This window comes from Eurypyga helias, unplaced genomic scaffold (assembly GCF_000690775.1).
Source record: "Eurypyga helias isolate BGI_N326 unplaced genomic scaffold, ASM69077v1 scaffold13660, whole genome shotgun sequence".
In the NCBI taxonomy this organism is placed as follows: Eukaryota; Metazoa; Chordata; class Aves; order Eurypygiformes; family Eurypygidae; genus Eurypyga; species Eurypyga helias.
The window spans coordinates 1-11,110 of NW_010226389.1; the positions used below are offsets into that span (position 1 = coordinate 1).

Below are 11,110 nucleotides of genomic sequence, written 5' to 3' on the forward strand. Positions count from 1 at the left end.
GGTGCACTCGATCCCGTCATCCATGACAGTGATGAAGATGTTAAACAGCACAGGCCCCAACACCGACCCCTGGGGAATGCCACTCGTCACCGATCTCCACTCAGACATCGAGCCGTTGACCACCACTCTCTGAGTGTGGCCATCCAGCCAGTTCTTTATCCACTGAGCAGTCCATCCATCAAATCCATGTCTCTCCAGTTTTGAGACAAGGATGTCATGTGGGACAGTATCGAAGGCTTTGCACAAGTCCAGGTAGATGACATCAGTTGCCTGTCCTCTATCCACCAGGGTCGTGACCCCATCATAGAAGGCCACCAGGATCGTCAGGCATGATCTGCCCTTGGTGAAGCCACACTGGCTGTCACCAATCACCTCCTCATTCTCCATGTGCCTTAGCGTGACATTTGGAAATACTGCCTGCCTCCAGAGTGCTTTACTAAAAAATTGTCTGAGCGCGAGTTTAACTTCCATTTTAGGCTGGCGGGGGTGGCTGTGTCCCTCTGTGTGCACATTTGCAAAAATTTCGTGTGCAAGCGGAACAGGAGCCTGTGCAGACCTTAAGAACGGTTTGTACCAGGAGCATGTCGTCTGATTTAGAAAACCTGTGCAAAATTCCCAAAGGCCGGCTTCCACTGGTTGTCACCATGGGGACTGCTTAGGTGCAGTCTTAACCATTCGAACACTGCGGTCAGAGCCTACTGGGGTCTTGTGCTCCATCTGCTGGGCTTGAAGGAAAAGACGGTGAATGGAAAAGCTAATGAAGGCAGGATCAGTGTTGTCTGCATTCAAAATACTTCCTACTGAACTTGTGACAATCATGTTGTAAAGGCAAATGTATTTTTAGGTTTTTGAGACAGTGTTACTGGTGTTAATGCTTGCTCTGTGCAGAACAAGCACTGCTCCATATGACTAGCATGTTCTCCTTGTGTAATGGATATCTGCTCTGGGACCTGCTTCTCCCGCTATGCTTTAGGATTTTGTTCGCTGTATGCACAAACTTTTTTTTTTTTTAACTGAAATATCGGAATCTAGCATTTACATTTTATTTTTTTCACAGCTAGACAGATAAGCATGCAAAATCTTGCAGTTACGAGCATTATGGGAGGAGTACACACCAAAGCAAAAAAAATACCTGGTTAGGCCACAGTAGTCTTGAGATTTATTTCTGGTGACTGACATACGTTACATTTGCCTGCGTTGTACCTGATTACAGTAACAGTTTGATCTGAGGAGCACCCTTTCATGTTTTCTGTGCTTCTTGTAACAAGCCATAGTGCAAGGGCTTAGGGAGCCTACTGGTCTCAGATTGTGCACTGACCTGTTTCCTTGTACCTTTAGTAGACATAGGGTTTTCCACCTCAAAAAGAAGTTTTTAAAGAAGAGTTTCCAGGTCACGGTCCCATTTTCAACTGTTTCAGTGGTGTTCAGTTTTTTTGCTGTTGCAACAGCGCGATGGCCAGGAACCGTTTGCTGCTTCTCCCTAGTGAAACCTAAAGCTTGTGAGAGGAAGAAAAAAAAAGATCTACAGAAGCCTGAACTTCAGTCTGCTCATTGCTACAGTTGTTTAAGCAGTTCTGATGTGCAGATCTCCTGCAAGTTTTCCAGGGAAAATAAAATCTCTGTAAAACAAATAGGAAGCAAATTGACAGTGGGGTTTTTAGTTACCCGTCAACAGACCCCTTGGAAGTAATTTTCTCATAAGTAGGGGTGGCAAACTGTAGGCTGAAATCCCAGCCACATGCAGCTGCTCAAAAACATCTTACAAGTGTAGAAAGGGAAGTAACAATGGAGATAAAATACTGCCAGATTCCCAGTGGCTTGCAATCACTGATCAATGTGACACTGTTCTTTGAAGTTTTTACAAGCTCTTCTCTGAATTGCTTTTCCATGCACAGGAAATTGAAGTGCATCTGACTAGTCCATCACTCACAAATACCCTTTCACGTTAGAATCAAATACATATGACTGGGTTGTGTCAGAATAAGTCAAAGTTTTATGTTCACACAGATGACAAATATATGTTGAGTTTCAGAAGTAGTTAAAATTTACTCTCTGTTTTGTTTCAGTGGCAGAGCAAGCTGAGTCCATTGATAACCCATTGCATGAAGCTGCCAAACGAGGTAAGTGTGATTTAGGTTTTATTTGTGTAATGCTGAAGGATGATTTGTTTGTTTTCTGCTAAAGTAATAATATATTTAGAATGGAGATAGCACTGTTTTGATTGTCTGGTAACTTGAACAAGTTATCTGGTAAGTTTTGTAGCTTTCAGAAGCTGACCTGGTTTGCAGCCTGTTAGAATTGGTACTCTGTGATTGTATACACAGAAGTGTTTGGTACCATCCATTTAACTGTGTAGGGATCTAAAAGTCTTCTGGGAGTGGAAGAAGAGATGTTTGATATGACTTGGATTGGTTGTTTAACTAATTAAAGGTGATGCTGCTAAGCACTTTTTCTCCTGTTTTGGTTTAGGCCCAGGTGGCAGTTTAGTACCATGCAGCTGCTTGGTCAGTCCTCCCCTGGTGGGATCGGGGGGAGAAAATACCAAGAAAGTCTCATGGGTCAAGCCTTCTGCTCTCCCCTGCCCCCTTTCCTTCCTGGGCTTAGCTTTGCTCCCCACTTCTCTACCTCCTCCCTTCTCTCATCATACATTGTTTCTGCCGCTCCTTTCTTCTCTGTGGGAGGACTCCTCACACACTTCCCCTTGGTCAGTCCTCCCCTGGTGGGATCGGGGGGAGAAAATACCAAGAAAGTCTCATGGGTCAAGCCTTCTGCTCTCCCCTGCCCCCTTTCCTTCCTGGGCTTAGCTTTGCTCCCCACTTCTCTACCTCCTCCCTTCTCTCATCATACATTGTTTCTGCCGCTCCTTTCTTCTCTGTGGGAGGACTCCTCACACACTTCCCCTGCTCCAGCGTGGGCTGCAGGGGGGTCTCTGCTCCCCCGTGACCCTCCGTCTCTGCAGGGGGACAGCCTGCCCTCTCACCATGGGCTGAGGGGAACCTCTGCTCCAGCCACCTCCTCCCCCCTTTCCACACTGACCTGAGTGTCGGCCTGGTTGTCTCTCTCATCCAACCCCTCTCCACTCCTGCTTCTCTTCATTTTCCCTTCTTAAATATATCAATCACAGAGGTGATGACTGGCTCAGCTGTGGCCAGAGGTGCGTCCAACCTGGAGCTGAGAAAGCTTCCAGCACCTTCTCCCAGGAGCCAGCCCTCTAGTCCTGCTCCCTGCTACCAAAACCCTGCCAATCAAACCCAACATAGCTCCTCATAAGTTCATAGAAGGACCGACACCCTTCAGAAAGAAATAATGTTAACTTCGCAAGGAAAAAAAAAAGTGAAAACTAAATTTGTCTTTTAGGCAACCTAAGCTGGCTGAGAGAGTGTTTGGATAACCGCGTTGGGGTTAATGGCTTAGACAAAGCTGGAAACACAGCTCTGTACTGGGCATGCCATGGAGGCCACAAAGGTATTACAGAAATAATTTGAAATTACTGTTCTCCCTTTTTCTTGATTTGCTTGTTAGACTTGTAATTACTTGTTGATTGTAAAAATTGCAGTACTAAATAGAGCCAGGATTTTTTAGTGTCATTCTAGTGCTCTTAAAAGTTTAAAGCTAGAAGAGAGGGTTCAACTCCATCAAATGATGTGTTTTTGAAACAGACATTCTAATCATCATAACTTTCAGAAGCAGAGTGGGAAGCAGGACAGACTGACAAGAAGTATTACTTTATTCAGTAACATTCCTTTGTGACTTATGATTGTTTGCTCAATAAAGTCTGACTGTTACAAACTTTCATTAACTGATAGCATTGCTCTTTCATTAAATCTTAATGAAAGTCTATACTACGAATGCAAAAAAGGCCTATTTTTAATCCACTGATTTTTTCCTCTTTATTTTTTCCTTGTTTTCTGCAGATATAGTAGATGTTCTGTTTACCCAGGCAAACCTAGAGTTAAACCAACAGGTAGGTTAAACCAGCAGACCCTTACGGTAGATCTGTGATGTTATTCATCCTTGGTACAAGCTGAAAGGTTTTTTTGCTGTATTTTAATCCTGTTGCTTTTCCCTCTAACTCCACAGAACAAATTGGGAGACACAGCTTTGCATGCTGCTGCATGGAAAGGTTATGCAGATATTGTAGAGATGCTGCTGGCAAAGGGTAAAGATCTTCACCAAGATTTCAACAATCTGTGTGGCAGACTAGATTCCTGAATGTTTATTAATCTGTTTTTTTCTAACTGTTTTCCTATAACCCAGGTACAGTCCCTAGCCAGCTTACCTGCCTGACTTTATAAGCCTTGCAGAAAATTCTGGCAGCTATTTGGAAAGTAGACATCTCACCTGCTGAAGATAAATTTCATCCTGCTTTGCAGACAAAATTAGGCACTTAACCCAGAACAGCAATGACGTCTGCTTTCTGGAAAGGGAGAACAGCCAGCAAGTTCCCTAGCCAACTGTAGCTTATGGAAGAACATCCATAACTTTTAGTCTGCTTCCAAGCAGCCCACAGATGATATTTCCTTGTCCATTACTCTGAGCTGTTTTATCCATGCTACTGAAACTTGTAATACCATTGCTGAAGAAATAGCTGGGACAGTGATTCATGATGAAAATTTTCTGTTATAAAGGGGCAAGAACAGATCTGAAGAACAATGAGAAGAAACTGGCTTTAGACATGGCAACCAATGCAGCTTGTGCTTCCTTGCTGAAGAAGAAACAGAGTGCAGGTATTTCTGATTTTGTAGTTCTTGTAGTTTTTCCTTTTTGGAGGACGCTTAGTACTTTGACCAAATATCAGTGTGTTGATAAAACCCACATGGGAGCTCCATGGGCTGAGAGTTGTGTTTGGAATGGGGTTTAATTCAGCAGAGTGTGATAGAGGCCTGTGGTTTATCACATTCAGTGTTGCTGACTCCACAAAAAATGCTATCTTGTGTCAGCGAGGGGTGAAATAGTTCATAAGATGTGGAAATAATGAGGGAAGGGAAGGAAATGGAAGGCAGGCCTTTCAGAGTGGTGACACAGAAAGCAAGCATGGAAACTTCCTTTAAAAGCAGTACACCACAAGGGACAGGGTATGAGAGTGAAAGACAGTATACCACAAGGGACAGGGTATGAGAGTGTGGTACGTTCCCTCTTACACCCATCTGTTCCTCCAAAGTAAGCCAAACAAACATCAACAGAAACTTCTGTTTTCTTACTGCTCATTTTTTAAATTGCTTATTCTTATGTCTGTCCGAGTGATGTCTAATAGAGAAATAAAGAACTAATGCTTTCAGCTATTTATCAGAATAATCTTGCTGCCTCCCACTAATGCTCATATCTCCTGATAGCACAGTGTCTGTGTACAAAAGAGTTAGAGGTACAAGACCATTTAAAAAAGCTGAACACAGACTAAATTTTGTTCAGTATCACATAATGAATGTCACCTGTAGCTTGCAGGAGGCTGAAGATAGGGTGGAAACCCTAGGTGACTTACACATGAAATGAAAATTACTTCAGAACCCAGGACAGCTTGTGTCAGTGGGATATGTGATCTGCTGACTGTACTATCGCAGGGCTAGCGGGAGCAGAGAGAATGCTAGACAGTGGGTGGCTAGCAGTTATGGGAGTTGAATAGGGAAATAGCCGACTGCAGCTCTTGAAGGCCAAGAAGAGCAGTTGCAGCAAAAATACAGTCCAGATTTTTGACAGGGCTAATACCAGGATTTCCCGGAAAAACTTGACAAGTTATTCCATCCATTTTGACTCTGAAGAAAGCAGCTGTAATAAAGGGCAGAATTTCTTCTATGTTGGTTAATCCATGTTAGAAGCACTTTTTAAAATTTTTCCCTGTCAGCTGTAGGCACCTGGTACAGTAGTATTCTTCATTATGATGTCCCTAATAATGCTAGTAATGTTTTGTTTTCTAACAGTAATTGAACTTATCTTCTACTGCATTTGCTTCATTCACTCTAAATTAATCATTTCGTAGGTGGCTGATTTTTCATCCTTAGTCACTTCATCTGTCACTGGCCTCTGGTACTCTCGCATACTATTTTTTTCTTGTTGCCTTGGTGTAAGAACTGATGTTCTCGGTTTTATCTACACTTTCAGTATTGTTTGTTTTTCTCTCTTAATTTGATTTTTTGTAATCTCTGTGACACCACTGATCGGTATACTTTGCTTGGATTTTGGTTTTGTTTTTTTTTTTTTGGTAATTTCTATTAATTTCATTTTTCTCTGTTGATTCTACGTCTGAGTATATCCAGTGTCAGTGAGTGAAACAATTGTTCTTTTTCCAGAGATTGAGTCATATATCAGTAGTCCTCCTGTCCAGATACGGCTTCTGTCATAGTCTGTCTATAGAATACTTTGTTTTATCCAAAGCAGCTTACTTTACCACCACTTAAATGTTCACTTTTGTGTGTTACATGCACACACACACATTCACATGTCATGATTGCTGAAGTACATTCTAAGAAATGAAAGGTATTAAAATCCTGTCATAGAAATGCAAAAAGGTTGTGTCATTTGTGCTCGTGAATGAGGGAACAATTGTTATACAGAAGGAATCGGATTTGTCCTTTTTTGATGTGTGCCCCACTGAACACAGGGCTCTACAGTTAATTTATTTTCTTGCCCTTCTTCCTTTGTTGCTTCTCCTACTCAAAGAGGAAAAAAATAGGGTTTTTTTGCACTTAGATTTCTTTGATCAAAAAAGTGGAGTAGGTTTTAAATTTACTTTTGCTTCTTCTTCCAGAAGTCTAGGATAACATGGCCATCCCTTCTGTGAATTGTGTCATGGCTGCACCTGATTTTTTTAATACTTTGTTTTAATAAGTTATTGCAAAGCTGTGATCGACTACGATCTTGTGGTTCCTGGCTCTCACCAGTACAATATCATAGACATTATGTATAATCAATACTCCTATTCCCATGTATTTGAAGATCTGCAGGCAAATAATCATTTGTCACGGGGAGCCCATCCTGTTTATCTCTCAAAGGTAGATGTAACTCTCCAGGCACTACTGAACATCTGGTGAATATCCTTTAATAGTCCTGTTTTCTGCTTACCGTCCTTCAAAAGCAAAAGCTCCTAAGTAGATCTAAGAAATATTTATTCAGGAAAAGAACTGGGTGAGGAAAAAGGGAGGGGAGAGAATAGATAGAATGTGTTTGATTTCAAGCAGAGGATAGCAGCCAGCTAGGCGTGCGGAATAAAACCACAGAGGCTCTTCCACCAACGCAGCCATTCTTTCCTTTGTGTTTTAAAGGTAATATATGCAGAAAATAGAATTAAAGAGTTCCAGTAATGTGTACAGAAAACAGGATTAAAGAGCTCCAGCTCTGCTGTAGAAGTTCCAAGGAGCCAGAAGATGGCTCTGGAAGGTCACGGAGAACAGACTAAAGCATTTGTATAGGAGATACAATTACTGGTGGTAGCCCTACCTTTAAGATCTGGATCTGCAGCCACATCTGTGTAGCCCGACATCCCTGAATTGTAGAGGACTCAGGTTTCTCAGATGCTGATTTGCAAGCATTGAAAATGTGAGGCTTTTTCTGATGTTATCCTGGATTATGAGAGCACTTTGTTTCTTTGCAGGTACGGTCCGAACATTAAGTAATGCAGAGGAATACCTCGACGATGAAGACTCCGATTAGCTTTTTTTTTTTTATTCAGCCTAAAGAACTATAACTTGCATTGCTTACGTCATTCCCAAAGCCTGTCTTTACAACTGTAAAAATACCTTATTTAGAGTATTGCAGTCTTCCAATATAGCATATAAATGAGAGGGTGAAATCATGCTTTCCAAAGGAATAATCTTCATGTGTGCCAGAAGATGCCACGTTTAAAATCATAATTCCTTTGGAATTACCTCACAGGGGAAGTGTGGCATAGCCTTATCATTGAATGGGCAGAGGACCATCTTCTAAACTCACAGGTTTCATCTCAAACCTTCCCAGCAAGTGCCTTGCTTCTCTGGAATACACAAACTGAAAGGTCCCTCTGGGACAGCAGAACACCACTGCTAACATTTCCCAAAATCTCCCTGGATATTGGCTCCTTTGTGCAGATAAGGTCATACTGGCACAGTCAGCGCTAGCTGACGGACATGAATGGGGATGCTGCTATAGAGAGTGACCATCTTTTGCCCACGTGCAGCCAGCAAGACAAGGTTGGATTTTTTTTTTTTTTATTTTTTTTATTTTCCCATTCCTTTCTGTACCCCTTTAAGTAAGGGGTAGAGTGACACGGGATGATCTGCCCCTGAATGCTTTGTCTTTGCCTATTGCTGTGGGCCCAATCCCTGAAATGTAAACTCAGGTGAAATCTTGCTTAAGTCAGTTTTGCTTGAGAAATACGCTTAATTCTGGACTTAGTGACTTAATTATTTTGCTTTTTGAAGTGCATTATGTTGAAACTACTTGTAGTGAAAGGAAGACAAAATATTTTTCTATTTATCCTGCCTAAATTCTTTTTTTACTGATCTCTTGCTTTTATTTTTTAAGTGTTCTTGTATTTTGTCCTGAGTTACCTCCAAGCTTACCTCCAAGCATTTGAAGGAATGAGGGAAGATGTATATTGAATATATCACAGGTATCTTCAGAAGAGGTATTTGAAGCTGAATAAACATTTTAGATATGTATGGCTTCCTCCTGTGAATTAAAGAGAATTAAAAAAAATGCATTGAGCTACTTTCAAACTTCCCTGCAGAGTTAAAAAATAAGTGCTTTCTTCAGATTGCTCAGATAGTTGCAGCAAAATGGTAGGTATATTCTACTGAAGGATACTTTCTTACTGTGATAGTAAGAACCGTTACAAGTATTTGAGATACAATCTTACTTTCAGTTTCTGTTGCTAAATTCCCTATTAGCGTCTGTAATACTTTAAAAAAAAAAAAAGCAATCCTCTCCACTGCCTCCCCCCACACCTCCTCAAAAAAAAAAAAAAAACCAAAAAAAAACACCCCACCTCACACAAAAAAAGCTCTTGTGAAAGACTGGGGATAAATGAAAAGCTTTTGTGAAAGACTGGGGATAAATGAAAAGCTCTTATGAAATATTGGGGATAAATGAAAATCACACTAAGTATTTTAGAGATAAAAAGAAATCTAAAGAACTCTGACGTCTCGCTTTTAAAAATATATTGAGCCGGATTTTTGTATTTTTATTATCCTGGAAAGAACTAGATACAGGTAAAGCTTGTCAAGTAGCACTTGCCAAAGAAGGCAATGTTTGACCAAAACTGTACAAGATGGAGGCATTGCACAGTCACTTGCAGATATAATTCTGAGCTGTTTAAATGTTAACACCATGGAAGAAATGTTTTGGCCCTATGAAATACAGTGGTCAGCTGAACAATGATGTTTTATTTTGTGTAACTTGAAGGTTCTGGAGGGGAAGTAATAAAAACCAAAGCCACCACATTTTTCTGTCTAGCTTTCATTAGAACAACTGTTGAACATGACTGATAATAGAGGCTGTCCTACTTCACATTTTATCAGCCAGCTATCTTGACTAGCTCAGACTTTCACCACAGTCAAGCCACATCTTACGCTGCATTCTGCTGGTTGACATGATGCAGTTTGTTAGTGCAAGCAAAAAGGGCCTGTAACAAGAGGCTAGAGAAGCAAGAAGGCTCATGTACCTGTTACAGGAGTCCTGCATAAATGAAGCTCACAAGGTTAAAATTCTTCAGTGTCACAGGATATGGGGACAATGGCTCTTCCCAAGTCACTGTTTTCTCTATTGAGCTTTGGAGGCAGAGTTTGTATTAATAAACAACCATAATCTGATGACTTCTGCTGCCATGGGTTTAATATCATACAAGTTAATTGCAGTGTTTGGTTAAAAAATGCCGTGTTAGGCTCACGTCTGTGGAAACAGCTGCTGTCGGAAGACCCTCTGTTCTTCTGCAGGCAGATCTAGGTGCTGCAAGGGAAGGAAGGTGACGGAAGCACAAGCTGGGCCCAGAGACTGCCTGTGAAGTCCTTACTGGGGTGTCCTGGAGGAGGCATATTTGCATTGCAAGGCAGCTAGCTAGTGATGTAATTTGTTTCTAGGACCAAAATTTCTGCTTTTTTTTCCCACAACTTCATTTTTCCTCATGCAGCTGTCTACTCATCTTGTGAAATACAAATCACTGTGAAAACCTGGGCAATAAATTGCTTTCTGCCTAACTCTAGCAGTTAAGTTTTGATTTAAACAAACAAGCAAACAGCAGTGAGACAGTCTTACAGCTAGAAGGAATTATAGCTGTAGTGAGCTGGTAGAATATCTTGCTGGTTAAGCAAACCTACTTACTCCTCTTTTCTCCAATGTGTGTGTGTCACTACAGGCTCTTGGGTAGATGAAGGCTTTTTCCAAGGACAGCTGCATTCACATTTGTACCAGTAAGAAAAACAGGCTTTTAAGGAGAGTGGCAAAACAAATGTTGTTGAGCTCATGATGTCTCCTAAGAGCACGTTCAAGGATATTGTCTTGTGTCTTCTGTGGTTGAATTAGGTGTGCACCCTTCTGTTGAAAATACCTGTGTTCCAGGTTAAAGTGCTGTGCTCTTAGGGGATAGGAATTGTGCTGATTTATTTCAGGCTTTTCAGACTACACCATTTTTCTTTCTGCTTCATCAAAACAGCATAATCTCTGTTTTCTAGAAAAGAAAATGGGACATTTCTGGAACTGTCTTTGCTGTAATTGTTAGTGCATATGGATAATCAAGTTCTACTAAGACAAAACCCACCTTACTGAATTCAGCTCCCACGTGTCCCATCACCTGAAACATAATTCACTTAAAACAATTAAGGTCACATTAGATGTTTAAACTTGGTGGCCTGTTTTCTAACACTCTCCACCTTAGAGCTTCCCCTGCCCGCCTGAATTTGAATTTCTGAAGATGGCGTCATGTTTCTTGAGTTTTACATTAGAGGCCAAGGATTGCTGGAAGTACGTTAGCCTGACCTTGTGATCGTTTCAGTTCTATGCTACAAAGACAAGTGTTTGCATGCAGCATCCACCCCTGAATTAAAGGTTTGGTTTCAGCTGTTGCCACCTTCTAATGAAGCCATTGAAATGGAACACAGGGCAGAGTAAAAAGTGATGGGCCATCAGTCTGCTGCTTCTAGAGAGA

At 41.3% G+C, this 11,110-nt stretch overlaps 1 protein-coding gene across 1 annotated transcript; it reads left to right on the forward strand.

The window, feature by feature from the left end:
- Positions 1-2,066: 2,066 nt before the first annotated feature.
- On the forward strand, positions 2,067-7,758 carry OSTF1 (osteoclast stimulating factor 1; the record flags this gene model as incomplete). The annotated part of the gene is made up of 6 exons (XM_010153013.1): positions 2,067-2,120; positions 3,358-3,465; positions 3,915-3,964; positions 4,081-4,159; positions 4,629-4,727; positions 7,586-7,758. Coding segments are annotated over 6 exons (449 nt in total), but the record flags the coding sequence as incomplete, so codon positions are not given.
- Positions 7,759-11,110: the final 3,352 nt, after the last annotated feature.